This window comes from Cotesia typhae, unplaced genomic scaffold, assembly GCF_013202065.1.
Source record: "Cotesia typhae breed Kobodo isofemale line unplaced genomic scaffold, CoteBio_Ctyphae contig_33, whole genome shotgun sequence".
NCBI classification, from domain to species: domain Eukaryota; kingdom Metazoa; phylum Arthropoda; class Insecta; order Hymenoptera; family Braconidae; genus Cotesia; species Cotesia typhae.
The window spans coordinates 3,591,375-3,607,356 of record NW_027423741.1 but is presented as its reverse complement, the minus strand read 5'-3'; the positions used below and the strand labels follow the sequence as shown (position 1 = coordinate 3,607,356).

The 15,982-nt window shown below is 25.3% G+C and overlaps 2 protein-coding genes across 12 annotated transcripts in view; one reads left to right on the top strand and one right to left on the bottom strand.

Annotated features, from left to right (window-relative positions):
- The window catches only part of Glut1 (Glucose transporter 1), a 48,113-nt gene extending 34,328 nt beyond the window's left edge, over positions 1–13,785 (top strand). For 8 of the 11 annotated variants that reach the window (XM_074240789.1, XM_074240791.1, XM_074240786.1 and 5 more), the window contains 4 exons: positions 284–423; positions 2,141–2,170; positions 6,033–6,130; positions 10,092–13,785. In XM_074240789.1, the coding sequence (XP_074096890.1) occupies positions 284–423; positions 2,141–2,170; positions 6,033–6,130; positions 10,092–10,195 (372 nt within the window). In that variant the 3' untranslated portion in view covers positions 10,196–13,785. Of the gene's footprint in view, positions 1–283; positions 424–1,309; positions 1,967–2,140; positions 2,171–5,244; positions 5,396–6,032; positions 6,131–10,091 lie in introns of those variants that run through there. The other 3 variants (XM_074240792.1, XM_074240793.1, XM_074240794.1) reach the window with 3 other exon arrangements.
- Positions 13,786–13,942: 157 nt separating this feature from the next.
- On the bottom strand, positions 13,943–15,360 carry Med27 (mediator complex subunit 27). The gene is made up of 4 exons (XM_074241049.1): positions 15,038–15,360; positions 14,616–14,885; positions 14,220–14,520; positions 13,943–14,155 (listed from the first exon to the last, which is right to left on the bottom strand). Exons 1-4 carry the CDS (start codon positions 15,208–15,210, stop codon positions 14,021–14,023), a joined length of 879 nt encoding a protein of 292 aa, XP_074097150.1. The 5' UTR covers positions 15,211–15,360; the 3' UTR covers positions 13,943–14,020.
- Positions 15,361–15,982: the final 622 nt, after the last annotated feature.

The window sequence follows — 15,982 nt, the reverse complement described above, 5'->3', positions numbered from 1 at the left end:
AAAAAATTCAATTCTATAAACCACTAAAAAATTTAATTTAAATTTAATGCTGGCTAATGGTTAAAAATTAATCCGTATCTTTGTAGAGCAGAAAAAATCCTGAGACTCGCGGATTGCTGTGAAAATTAATTCATGAGCTGCGGGATTTATTTTCAAGTACTTTCTTTTTTTTTTTTTTTTGGACTGATAATAAATACTTCATTTTTTATCCGAATTAGGCCAGTTTAGTTAATCTAAATTCAAATGATAACTAACAATTATTTGATGGTTTTTTATTTTTCAGACCTGCCTGGATAATTATACATTCCTACCATTCAGTGCATTCCTGGCTGTTTTCTGGATCTTTACGTACAAAAAGGTGCCGGAAACTAAAAACAAGACCTTCGAAGAGATACTGGCTCTCTTTAGGCACAACCACGACAGGTATGACGGAAAGAAGCTATCAAATGTGATATCCGATTCTTATACTAGTAGACCACAAGACAGATAGTTTATTCAAAATACTCAACTTATTATTATTATATATGATTACAATTATTACGATAACTGTTATCATTGCATTAGAGATATATATATAACTGCCATCAATGTAAAACGCGCACTTTAAACAGTTTATAGTTATACTAACTGTTTTCAGTTTGTTACCGTAACTTCAACTGTTATTACTTATAACATACTTTACATATATATGGGCAACCATATTATATGGATAGATCTACTCTTATGAAAATTGATACCTTAAAAACATATCATCAAAATAAAGCATTGTCTTTAAATATTTTTGTTTTAAGTTAATATCTTTGATATTTTTTTATCGTTTTATAAAATTTTTAACATTAAGTTTTGATAAAACGGGGACCAAATAGCAACTTATTAATTTTTAAATTTCAAATTAATTATTATTGTTGAATAAAATTTTTTCTATAAATATATTTTGGATAAAAAATTAAAATAAAACCGTATTAGTTTTATTTTTATAATGATTTTTTTACAAAAAAAAAAAAAAAAATTCTCGCAATATCGATAATTTCTATACTCCAATCAATTCTCAAAGTTATTTCATTAATCATCAATTTTTTTTACTCACCGGATCCGCAAAAACTCGAGTCGAGGGTCAGATTAAATTGGACACCGAGGAAAAGCGATTAAAAAAAAAAAAAAAAAAAAAAACGAACTTTTCACTGGAAGGATATAACCTGAAAACAAAATATTTTTATGATTATCCTCGAGCTTTCAAAGCTAAACAAAAACCAATATATAAATTTTTTCAGTTATTATTTTTGTGATTGATGATATTTTTTTTCTCTAGAATTCAATTGACGCCAGGTTAATTTTGATGAAATAAAAATTTATCAAAATTCTAAAAAGATCTCCGCCCAACGACGCGCTCAATTCAGTAATCCGTAACATAATTGTTATTATTATTATTATTATAAACAGTATCAATACAAATGCCCGCAATTCAAAATGAAGCTTTAACGAGTAAATAAATTTTAATACTACAAATAATGGGTTAATTGAAATTCGATAAATGTAAATTGATATTCGGCTTTTGTAAACCTTTAACGATTCGGTCAAGTGATTTGTTAACTCGGTCATATAACTTTATCCAATATATCCCATTTCTAGTAGTTAAAAATACAGCTGAAGTATTATATATATAAAATAAAAAAATAAGCACAATTGTACAAGGATCAGAAGTAATTGATAGCATCGTTTCGATAAATTTCAAACTGATGCAATTATCATTAATCATTATTATTTTTATTTTATTTTCTGTTATTATTATTATTATTATTATTATTATTATTATTATTATTATTATTATTATTATTATTATTATTATTATTATTATTGCTATTGATTTTAATTATGTTTGATGTGTACTTAGTCAAAATAATTTATTAAACTGAGTATTGTACTTAACATATTGTTTATACAAAATAAATAATTACTGTTAATCGTATTTGTTTTATAATTTCAATTAATATTATTTGATCTTTTGTTAACAAATAATTTTTTTGACTTTATAATTTATAATTTACTTTTATTGAAATAATCAAAGGAAGTAAATATAAATAAATAATTTAAAGAGGATGACATTGTCGTAACTATGCTCTTTCTGTATTATTCGACACAGGAGCAGCTTGCGGGACAGCCGACTTTATGGGTGAGTCAAGTGAAAATAAATAAATAAATAAACGAGTTGTGTTTTCTGCGACGTCGGCTTTTCAGTTACTCAATATTGTTTTGTTTTTATTTTTGTTTCGACTTTTATACAAATAACTTTCATGCATGATTCAATCCATTGTTTTTTCCATCAACATCAAAAGGAATTATATTTTTAAATATTTTATTTTTTCTCTAAATAAATAGAATGATAAAAGAAGCTTGAGAAGATCTTAGTACTTACCGGGAAATATAATGGAAAATCGAAGGAACTGACAACTTCAAAAGTTTACTCTTTATAATCATTCAAAGGATATTTTTATATTACTACATTTTTTTTCTTTAATTTACGCAAACTATTATCTTCAGTAATATCTATCTTTAAATTTACATATTTTTGTGATTAAAATTAAACAGGGCGCCCGGAAGCCATTTGAAATTCAAATAGAAATTATTGGAAATAATTCGATTTTTTTTTTTAGCTCACGGTCACATTAGAAAGATCTCGTAATTTTTTTTTGTTAAAAAAAAATGAGTTATAAAATTTTTAGAGTCTGAAGAGAAATTTTGAAATTTTCAGTTCGTTTTTTAAATTTGCAAAAAATCTTTTCAACATTTTAAAAATTTTTAATCAATTATAGTATCCAGTTTTAGATTTTTTGAAAGTTCAAGTTTAATTTTGTGATGGATATTTCTGTAAATAATTTTCTCAACATGAAATTAAATTTCGGATCTATTGAATATTTAAAATATAATTCCATTAGACGAAACGACGTTTGTAAGTTTAAAATAAAAATACCGCATGATATTTTGAATAAAACCTATTAGTTTACTCAATTATTATTATTTTTTTTAATTAATTAATTTATTATTATTATTATTACCGTTATTATTATGACTACTACTATTACTATAATAAAGTTAAGAAAAATAGCAATTACGATAAAACTTCAGAACCAGTAAAGCTAATTACTCAAAAAATCAAATAATGATAATACAGATAATTATATAGCTGCATGAACAATTAAGATAAATAAATAACTAAATGTTATTATTTATTTAAAAAAAAAAAAAAACGTGAAGATACATTTCACAGTTTCTGCAAAAGTAACTCAGGGCTATTGTGTAATTTAACTTTTATTGGTAACGTAAGTGACCAACACTATATTAAAAATGAAATAAAAAAATTTACAATTATTAAAATAATTAATAAGAATAACATAAGAGCCCCGACACACTTGACTATCTGGAGCCTAGCATTTTATCGCATGCTCCTAATTATTAACCTATACCTTTAGATTATAATTTAATTTGTTGAAATTTATTGTAAATTGTTAAAAAAATTAAGTGATAATTTTAATTACAGATTCAAAAGTATATTTTTGAAAGATTTATAATCTACTGTGCAATTGTCGACGATAGTTGGCACGATTTACTACCGACACTATGTGCAATTGCATGTCAGTGCTTAATCGTTATATAAGCGTTTTATTCGTAAATGAAAATAAATAATAATTATTTATATTTTTTGTCGATAGCTAAATGCTTCCAAGCGCTTTAATTACCTTAATGCATCTATTTTTTTTTTATCCTCAACTATTCGTCATTGCAATAAATTTAATATCGTATATTTTTTTCATTGCGGTTCAATATACTCTACTGTAAATCTTTTAACTCTTTGCGATAGTACTTTTTTATTTTTTTTTTTTTCTTTAATGGTCGTTGTGACTATTTAAATTCAATATACCATCCAAAGTAATAGAAAAAAAAACAGATGAGTTTTTTTTTCATTGGTGACTGTTACTTTTCAATTGAATTCATTCAGGGTGTACATCGTGTTTATTAATTTGTTTTTTTTCAATGAAATCGTTGAAATACCATGTATGAAAGTGATTTTCAGTAAAAATATTTATTATTGATCTATTATCTCACTCTCTTTAATCAATAATAATTTATTTATAAACGTTAAATAAAATAAAACTGAGAAACTAAAAATTAAAAATTGGATAGTTTTTCTTTTGCAATCGCACAAAGATATAAATTCACATGTGAAAAATTAGATGTACAAGGACCTAATTTAAATACAGAATATAAATCTCCATAGAATTAATTTATTTTTTTCCGAGAACAGTAGATTAAAAAAATCACTGTCAGGAGGAAAAATCGCTGTTATAAATTGAACAACTTCCTAAATGAACTTTTAAGCAAGCTATTCCCATTTGAATAGTTGTTTCTCCTTTTTTCGCGCTCTGATTTTTTTGTTGAACTATTCAAGTATTGCATAGCTGTAGTTGTCATAGCGGAACAAAATTATCAATAAAATTTCAATATCACAGTGTAATTTTTAGTTAATTAAATAAATTTATCGCATCCCACTTTCAAAGTTAACTTTTTTCGGGAATTAGAGCTAAAAAAAATCGAGATAAGTTTCCTGACACTTTTAATTAATTAAATTACAACTTTAATACAAACATTTTTTATAAAAGTTGCTGAATATTTTTATCAAGAAATCAATAGTTTATTTTTTAATTTTATAAATAAATTAAATAAAAATAATTTTCCATCAGAAGTTATTTATCAATTGGAAAGCAGCAGTTACTTGGGGCAATAATTAATTCTTTTTTTTTTTTTATTTTTTTCATTCATTTTTAAACAATAATAAATACAAATTCAGTAGTAGGTTTTGCCGAAACATTCAATAGTATAATTACAATTATTATTATTATTATTATTATTATTATTATTATCATAATAAAAAATTTCTACAGAATATAAAAATTGATAATTTTGAGAGAAATAAAATATTTATTCAATTGTTAAATAAAGTGAAGGAAGGTATACTGGGTGATAAGACAACACTGGACGTTTAAATGAAATGAAAGATTTAATAGAAAAAATTGAAGAAGAAAAAAACGGAAGACCGAAGATTAAAAGGAAGACAGGAGGATGTTAAAGAAGAAGTAGTAGTAAAAAGAAGATAAAATAAAATTAAAAAAAAAAAACAAAAAAACAAAAAAAAGATATACTTGATGGCCAGAAATATCAGAGTAATATTGTAATACGTATATATTGCAGGCAAGAAGATCTCACGACAAATTCTAGCAGGGAGACGATTCTGTCTGACGTCACCGCGAGCGCCCACCACCCGCATACCCAGCTTCGATAGGCCGTAATTTCATTAGAGGAAACTATTATTACCAGTAACCAAATTATAGAGAAATGTATAAAGAAAAATAACGAAACTTCCGTGCTCATGGGAATTCAATTACAAGTATAACTTGACTTTTTTATTTTCATTATTTTGAAAATAGATTTTTTTATATTAATAACATTTTTTTATTTACTTTCTATGCAATCAGTGTCATTTATTTGTCATAATTCATAAATCATATATTATTATTATTATTATATTATTTATATTTAGTACTTGATTTATCTATTGCATTATTTAATAGTTTTTATGAATATTTCGGCATTACCAAATTTTTTTACTTGATGTTTATTTTTTATTTGTCGTGTAATTAAAAATAGAGTTCAATTACTGAAAGTCCTAAATGTAATAAACCAAATAATAATAATAATAAATAAATAAATAATAAATAAATATTAGAAACATTTCTACTACACAGGCCAGTGAATAAACTGTAATAGAAACTGTGAAATGATAAAGTATAAATAATAAACAAAATGAAAACTGTTCATGCAGTTTAATATTGACTTACTGACATGCATGTTACTGGTGTACAAACGAATATAAATAGCGTTACGCCAGCAGATAATTGATGGCGGGCTAAAAAACAATTAAAAAGTACCATTTAAAAGTTATAAGTTATAAATTAGGAAAGTCGCGTGGTGTTTTGCAGGAGCATGCTAAACAGTACGAATGCGTTAGAGGGACACATACCGCCAGCCGAGAGTGCAGCCCTGATGGTGGCCGAGGAGAAGCCACATCCTGACTCATGTAAGGCCTGTCAACCTGACCGACAACAGTTTTATCATCACCTGTCACTATCACATATTCCAGCGACAAGGCAAACTATTCCTCAGACCTGGCTCTAGCTGTTTTTTATTCTTTCAACCCCGATGTTTTTTTTTTTTTTTTTTTTTTAATTCTAATTGTTCTTCTTATTTATTTGACTTTTTTTATTGTTCAACAATTTAATTTAATGAACTAATTAGTGCTACCATCTGAGAATATTTTTAAATGATGATTTTATTAATCAAGAGAATTTAAAGGCTGAACTTCATTATTTACCACTACAATTTGTGGTATGACTTTTTTTTATTTATTATCTTTGAATGTTATTTTTTTATTACTTTTTAGTAGTGTTTATTTTTTTACAAGTTGTTAATTTTGGAAATTAAATATAACATGACAAAAATTTATTTTTAAAAAATCAATAAATCTATAGATTTTTTTTTTAATTCTTTTAAGGCATTATTTATAAATTACATCACCAGTTATTTTATAAAGAGAAAAAAAATTAATTTTTATGTTTTATCAATTGCAACGAGTCAATTAAAATTTAATCTGACATATTTTATATACACCCACCAATTAATTTTCTGTGATCCGAATTTTAAATACCGAGTTTTATAAATTTCTGTAAAATCTCTAAATTTAGTAATATAAGCACTATACATTATTGTCATGTTATATTTATGCAGGGATTATTGTCGACATATTCTTCCCGTGGGACATTAATTCCATGAAATATATACTCGTAGATCTTTTTACTCTAAAATTAATTACCTCGAATTTGTTACCGGTCACTGCTAATTACAATAAAATAAAATTATTAACAATAACAATAACAACCGTAAATTTCTCACCAAAAATAAATAAACACTATTAAAAAGTAAATAATAAAAATTCTCAGACATAAAAATGATCAACTGATGAGTTCTGACTTTTAGGACGCGCAAAAAGGAAACGATGTTACATTAGAAGTTTATAACAACTTGCCACTGATATAATACACACAAAACCTAGGATAAACTCGGTAAGACTTAAAGTTTAATAAAAAAAAAAACAAGTTTTATAAATGAACAACAAAAGCTCGACACTTTGTTATCGTTTGAGGAAAATAAAATACTAACACGGTAGCCAGCACGCCTTTAAACAACTTTATTAGGGAAAATGGATGTACGTTCTGATGAAGCACTGTTCGATTATTGGTTAATTTATAGTCTACTGATAATGAGTGGCAAAGTTGCTTTATTTACTCCACGAGCGACACGCACTTAATTACAAGGTTTTTACGAAAATCACACATTTTTTAAATGTGAATTTAATGATTTATTTATTGATAAGTCCCACGCAATGCAATAGAAAATCACTGAGCACATTGATGATCTAAAATATGTTTATATAATTATTATTATATATTATGTAACCAAAAATCAATAGAAAATCACGCGATCACCAAAAACAGCCTCAGCCTAATATTATCTGTGTGAACCCACTAAAAACAGCCGTGTGGTCAATGAGCTTCGAGGAATCGTTTGCTAATTGTTGCAAAATCCTTCTTTTATTGAGTATCTCCCACACTTATGCATGACACCTTCTCTGTATGTTTGTAACTTTATTCATTCGTAGTCTCACTGTTATATTTATCATTGTCATTATATTTATTTAAATCGCTATTGAAGCATCATTCTTTTCTTTGCTTGTTTCATACTGATAAATAAATGTATACTCTTAAATTTATGGTCCCCGGTATGGTGTAATTAAGTAAAAAAAAAATTCAAACTCATATTTTTTTAAATTATATTTTTTTGTACGAAATAAATAAAACTAATTGAATGTCATGATTATAAGTGTGAAACTCAAGAAACGCAGTTCTATTGATATTAAAAATAATGTTTTTATAAAAAATATTTGTGTTAAAAATTTTTACACCAATTTTATGGTAAAAGGGGACCATTTTTACAAAATAAATGTTTACTAAAATTTATAAAATTATTTTTAAATCATTAATCATTAGATTCATTGTGGTAAGTGAATTTATTTATTACCGTAGACTTTAACCCATCAAAATCATGTCACTTGCCAAATCACACATCACATTATTATAAATTTACGTTTTATAAATGTTATTTTATTTTAAAGTTGTCATGATCATTTTGTATGTCACTTTTTACACGACAAACACTGGCCTATGTAGTAGTTTAATTTGAATAAATATGTCAAAAGTTCTAAAATTGTTTCAACGGATTTTAAACTGCTATACGTGTTTTATTTATTATTATTATTATTATTATTATCGTTTTTATTATTATTATCGTTTTTATTATTATTATTGATTATTTGTCATTATTAACATTGTTACTATTGATATAATTATATTAATAAATATAAATAAATGGACACCATATAAGAGAAGTAATTATTGTTGAAAGGGATGTAAAGGGCGTAAATTTGTGACCAAGTAGTAAGTGTGGGTAATTTTAGATTAGTGTGTGTATGTGTGTATATTTACATTGTGTACTATTATATATAAATTGTGTCACATATTGTGTAATGGTCATAAATATTAATTTAAATGGTATTATATTTAATTGTTATAAGCATGATTAAGCACGGCAATGCATGAATATTATTATGTAATTATGATTAAGATTGTTGTTATTATTATGATTGTTTTTATTGTTATTATAATTATGATTATGTGGCAAATTTTTTTATTTGCAAAGCTTCTTTAAATAAATTTATCAAAACTGGTCGTAAAAATTTGTTTAATTCAATTGTTGGCAATTTTTCATTTTTATGGCTAATAAAAGCAACAATTCATTTATTTATTGACAATTTAAATTAAATAGATAAACGTTTTGTTTGGTCGGTATTTTAGTAGCATAAAAATCTGATAGAGAAGCATGAATTTTTATTTTAACTGGAATAAATTTATTAGAATGAAATAAACCGGAGGAAAAATTTTAATAAACTATTAAGTTTCATAACAGATGTTAAAATTTTATAAATTTTATGATTGGAATCTGTATTTACGATTTATAAATATTGTTTTATGGTCAATGTAAAAGTTAAATGAAACTAAAAAAATTTACCGAGATTAAGTTAAAAGTTTAATGAAGATAAAAAAAAAAAATTCAATATTGGTTAGCTGAAAAATTGATATTAAAATTCCATCAGTCTGCTTTTAAAAATGATAAAATAATTTAAACCTTTAAATATTGATACTATAAATAACTCATGAAAAAATTTGATACAAAGGACTGTAAATATTAAAGGAAAAATTCAATTTTATTTTTAAAATATAAAAATTTATGAGAGAAACTTTGTGTTTGTCGAATTTGAGTGTCAACAAATTGAAAAAAAAATTTTTTTTCGATAGAATGCGAGTAAATATTTATATTTTGAAAAAGTAAAATTTATTCTGGTTCAAAGTTGTAATAATCAATTTTTGTTGAAAAAAAAAAAAAAATTTTTTTTCTTGATAAGAAATAAAAAAATCAAAATAAAAGTAAACTTAATTTAGCTCGGGGTGGTCACTGAAAAGCGATTTTTTTCTTTTACAATAATTTTCATTTTAATAAGTATTTTTTTTTCTGACTTATTTTTATTGATAATTAAAATAAAGATAAAAAATAAAAAAAAATAAATAAATTTTTCGCTTCAATTTTTTTTTCTTTCAATTATTTTAAAAATGTACCAGAAAATATTACCGATAAACAAAATTCAAGTTATTATTGAAAATAAAAAAAAATTTCCGATACTCGTCGACTAATTCCAGCTTATGACCACCCTACAACTTGAAAATAAAAAACGAACCAATTAAATTTACACGAAAAAAAAAAAAGTACTTTGTTTAAACCCTGAAAAATAATAACATCAAAGCCGAGAGCTTTAAAATAAATGGAATGTAAATAAATGAAATGATATATAACTAAAAAATATTTTATAGTTGTGTTTGCAGCTGGATCAGAACGCTCTTCCATCGCTCCCGCTCAACCGGAGAGGGCACCGCCCCCGCTTCCCCCGCCACGCTTTCCGAACAGCGGTGTCTGACAATGGGAAACTCCTCTTAATATTGGGAACTTTATGATAATTAACACACCAATACCACTGCTATTGAGTACAAATAGTCTCACTTTGGAGAACCATCTGTACGAATTGATAACAGAACGCAGTAAAGCTTGCGCCGCATTCTTGAGAAATAGTTTAAGGCGCGCCGCTTCAAACGCTAACACAATACAATGGAATATTAATGTCGAGTCGGGTTTAATTAACACCAGCCATCAGTCACATTTATCTAGACCCTAAACTAATTCACTGTTAATAAAAACTCGTAGTTAATACTTAAATAATTAACAATAATAATCACTATTGTTAGTGAAAAACTAAATTTAATTTTCAAAATTTCCCGATTAATCTTTCGATTTTCGACTGCTGTCTCCAAAAGTGTTCAACTCACGACAACTCTGTTCACATCTAATTACAATGATGCGTTCATAAATTAAAAAATCACGGACTATGGTATGAAAAACTTATTCTACTATCTATCATGCCTATTTATCATTAAGAGTGCAAGTTAATTATTTTAATAAATAAAGACTTAAAATTTGTGCGACAAATTTAATTAATTGATTAATTAAGATATTTAAATATTTAGATTTTACTTAATTTATTTGAGTCCTGTGAAATTATTTAAGTTGTGGGTGTAACGGAAGGTTTTTCAGTGCTCTGAATAATTAATCATTAATCTGAGATTTAAAAACCCGGAGTATAAAATAATTATTGTAATTTTATTGGCAAACCTTCCATTATATGTACATACTTGTGTATATAATTGTAATTTAAGTTTCCTTTGATATTACGTCTGTTGATCTGATTGGTTTTTATCTGTTAAATTTATAGTTATAATTATTGATTATAAATTATAAATAAATAAATTTTGTACTATATTACTCGGTGGTATTTAGAGTAAAGGACATGTTTGATATTAATCTAAGTTTATTTGTCGTTTGGGTATTCATTGAACAGTATTCTAAAAACTGTGATTTATATTTATAAAATATTTATATTGAAGTTAAAAGTTAAAGAAAAAATATATTATTCAAGTTATTAGTTAATTTATTTATTAATGAATAATTACGTTAATAATGTGGATTGAAAATTCAATCGAAATTATAATAAGTGCTGTTTAATGCAGAGATGTTATTGATTCAATCTCATATCAAATAACCAAGGGGTAATATAGTACGGTTTAATTAAATAATCAATCATCTTTGATTATGTGCTAAGTCTTGTATTTATCGATGAGATATTTATTTTTTAATCGACGTAATATTTTTTTATGCAATTTGCTCTGGAATTGTTCATTAAAAAAAAAATTTGATATTTTCACAGGCTGACTAAATTAGATTTTACTCCTTGATTTGTTTCACTTAATTAATTATTTAAAAAATTATTAAAGTTTAATTCGATAAATTAATAAGCGTTTATTTGTAATTTTTTTATTAAAAACTAGTCAATTAATAGATAAATATAGTCTTAACGTAAATACAAGATATCAAGTAATCGAAAAATTTGTTGAGTTTAAAAAGTAAAATTTAAAAAATGTGTACGATTATTAACTGAATATTAAAAAAGTAATTATCTAATAAACCACGGCTGTATAAATTGTAACCGCTAGCATATCCGTTCGATAGACAAAAAAAAAGTATAAATAAAAGCATTAAAATAATATTAAATATGTATTTTAACAATTCGAATCCTGGATTCGATGAGTACTCACGTGTTCATAAGTTTGTTTAAATTTACGCATTAGATAAATTTGTTTTTAGAAGCTTTAATTAAACACGTACAATTATAAACGAGGACTAGCAACCATAAAATTTATTGAGATTAAAAAACGGCTAATCGTTTTTAATAAATACAATGAAACAATGAAAAATACAATGAAGTAAACGTTGCATATGTACTTAAATTTTATTGGTTTTTATTTAACCATTAACGTCTAGAATACTTGATTAACAAGTAATAGACAAACGTCATCCGACCACATATGTATAAAATAATAATATTAATTATTATTATCATTTATAAATTATAATACAATAACAATAATTATGATAATAATATTTATTAAGTCCGAGGCACATTTTTCTTAGAAGCGTAAATTTGCATACCCACAATTAGATAAAAAACAAGCAATAATCGCATAAATAGTATCCTTTTATTTATCTTTTTTCATATAAACGATTTATTAATAAACATTAATCAATAATGATAAATAAATTACAGATAATAAAATTGATAAATAAATTAGATAGAGCCTTTGGATCAGTCCATCAAGCAAGTGATTACTTAAACAAACTAATTAAATTGTCAAATATAAGTTCACTGCCATTCAAATGACTTGCGCTTAATAAATGATTTAAAAAGTGAAGTTTTTAAAAAACACTAAAGCGCCAAATATTCCAGGTGAATGTAATGTGTACAGTATGTTAATGTACTTAGTTATGTATTAATTAATGGTACGACATAACATAATATTAATGGTAATGTAATGATAATGAGTGTTATGTAACTCATTTTAGCAATTAAACCGTAATATTAATAATAATAATAATAATTATATTAATGATAAAATATATAGAATTAATTACAGAGCTATTATGAATGAAAATGATGATGCACGCTTTAAGGTAATACTGCAATTAAATGTGGTCAATGGTAATACTTTCATAAATAATAAATAAATTTTATAATAAGCAATTATTAATCGTGTAATTTCACTCGACACTGTGAAGCATTATTTTTAATGAAATAATATAAGCAGTGTGGTTGATTTATTGATTAGTATTATTTATCTTTGATCGATTAAATTAAATTGAAACGAATATTATTAAATAAATAAATAAATAATATTAATACCTTAACAGTCCTCACTTATCCTTGTAAATAAATGGTTGACTCTATTTAGCGTAGCGTAAATTTGAATAGTTTAAATAAATAATTGATTAATGAGTTTACGGAAGAACTTGATCTTAACGCATTTTCAATCCATATAAAGCTCTGTGATTATAATTAAAGAAAGATAAATAACAATTATAATTATAATTATATTAACAAAAAAAAAATACGCTGATAGATGCTATGTAACTAGAATAAATTGTGTACAGTGCAAAGTGGTGAAATTAACGATAATAATCGAAATCAGATTCTGGAGTAATTAATAGTTGATCGATTAATAAGATCGTTATGATTATGATTAATAATAATATTATTATATTATTATGAATATTATTAATTATTGATTATTTATTAATATTGATATTGATAAATTGAAATGCTTTTTTTGGAGGAAGTTCTTTGAGGACCAACTTCCATGGAAATTTTTAAACACGTAAATATTATATGTAACGAATAAATATTAAATGCGTAAGACATTAATAAGAATAAATAATAAAAAAAAAAAAAAAAATAAATAAACTTTCTATATTAACCGTACCAGTAGTATCTGTTAAGAGATTTAAAAGAATAATAAAAATTAGTGACTATGCTAATTTCCTTATAAAAAAAATCTCCAATCCTTCAACTTTATACTATCGTCAATTTTGTTATTCAATGAATAAAGATACATTAAAGACTAATGTTTTTGGTGAAAATAATTATTTATTTTTGTTTTAAATTTTACAAAAATGCAATATAAAAAAACATATTACTATTTAATTTCTATTTTAACAAATATATCACCCTAAATAACAAACTTATTGAAATATCTGGACATTTAAAAAAAAAAAAAACTAGTTTAATTATTAAAAAATTTCATTTATTACCTTCATACAAATTAGCTTATCAATTTATACAATAATTAATTATAAAATTTCAAGGTTTACATTCTTGATGATACGGTTCAAGTGTCCTAAAATCTCTCCACGTGGGTGGTAACGCGTTATGTAGGTGTAGTCCGCATCTTTTACAAGGATCGCTGAATAAATTATTTAAACTTCCGAACCAAGTCTGGATAAAAAAGATCAATTAGTACTTATCAGTAAATTAAAGAATAAAATAAATTAAAACTTACCATAAAAGATCTAACAGAAAGTTCAGGCAGTGCTGGCGAGTGAAAATGCAGCATAGCAGCATGTGCATTTTCAGTAAGTTTCTTGAATACTTTGTACCTAGATTCTGTCCAGAGATCCATTGGCTCGCCATATCCTTTGACGATTACCCATTCTATCATCAGGCCTTTAAATGCTATTGCGCCTTTCAGGACTTGGCCCAGAGTGACATGTAAAATAGCATTTGACGCGTAAGGCCGAGTCACAGTTACAGTCATCTCACTGTGCACGCGATCTAAAGCCGCTATTAGCGCGTCAACTTGTCTAAGAGTAATAAAAATAATAAGTTAGTACAACTGATAATAATAATGGAAATAGTGGTGGTGAGTTTAAAGACAGCGATTAATTTAAGTGCTTACTGAGGCGGCACATTGTGAGAACTAATTTGCGTTCGTCCTCTCTTGGACCTGCTGGTACTTATGTAAGATCTTTTGAGTGAATTAGTACTCAAAAGTGATTGCGCAATATGACTGTACTCATGAACCCTATCTGTCCATTTGTAACTGTTAACCAGAGTTCCATACAATGCTTGTCTACTTTGTGTCGTCTCTTGACTCAAGAACGTGGTACTCGCTAAGTTAAATGGCCCTGGTGGTGGATTTAGAGTACTTACTGCTTGTTCAACATCTCTGAAATTATTCTTTTATTAGCAAATCTTGATGTATAAACATTTTACTATAATTATTAAGTCTTTAACTATAATTATTTACATTACTATTTTACTATAATTATTAGGTCTTCTTGAACTAAAAAAATTTTTTTATACTTGATCAATAATTACCGCAAATTAACGTTGACCGCAGTCAAGAGCTCTTGAAGCTCGTGTACATATTTAGCTTCTTTATTTTCTTCTCCATGATCGGCTCTCAGTCCATTACCGAGACAGTCAAAAACTTGTCCGACACTTGATCGCAATACTTTTATTGCTGTCAGTGCGGTGTGCAATTGTTCCATATTATAAGATTTTTATTTTATTTATTACAAACACCTTATATTTTTTAAGTATTATAATTTCATCACAAGTTTCAAATTTTTTATGTTAAAAATTTGTAAATACACACACGTCACACGTAGAAAATAACAAAACAAACTTTTTAGGTTAGTTCACTCTTAACACAACACAAACGTAACACAACGTGAAAATTTTCTACTGTACCGACGAAATAGCGGTATGTCAAAAATTTAAATTTCACGCGCAAAATGTAAACAAAATGGCGGTTAAAAAAAGATAGTACTAAAGTTAGCCGACATTTTTAATTTTTTAATTATTAATTTAAAACTAAAAAATTTCACGTATTGTTTTTCAAGTTTAATACAAATGAAAAATTTTTTTTTTTATTTTTTTGTAATGATGTTTTCAGTAAAAAAAAATTCTAAAAATTTTTAGATCTCGGCTAACTTCATTTTCATTAAAAAAAGTTATTGATAATAATCATAATAACATCACCATGATAAAATAAAAAAAGAATGAAAATTCTTAGTTTGGATAAAAAAAAAAATATTTATAAATTATAAATCTAACAATAAGGATAAAAAAGTAACTCACTGACCTTAAAAGAAAAATAATACGCAGACTTGATGCGAAGATGCATCAACTAACGGCTCGTTTTTTGTCCATAATTACACTCACTAATTAATGTCGCACTATTTTTTTAATCACAAATAATATTTTATATTTTAATAATCCGTAACAATAATTATTATTTCAGTCCATCCAAAATAAAAT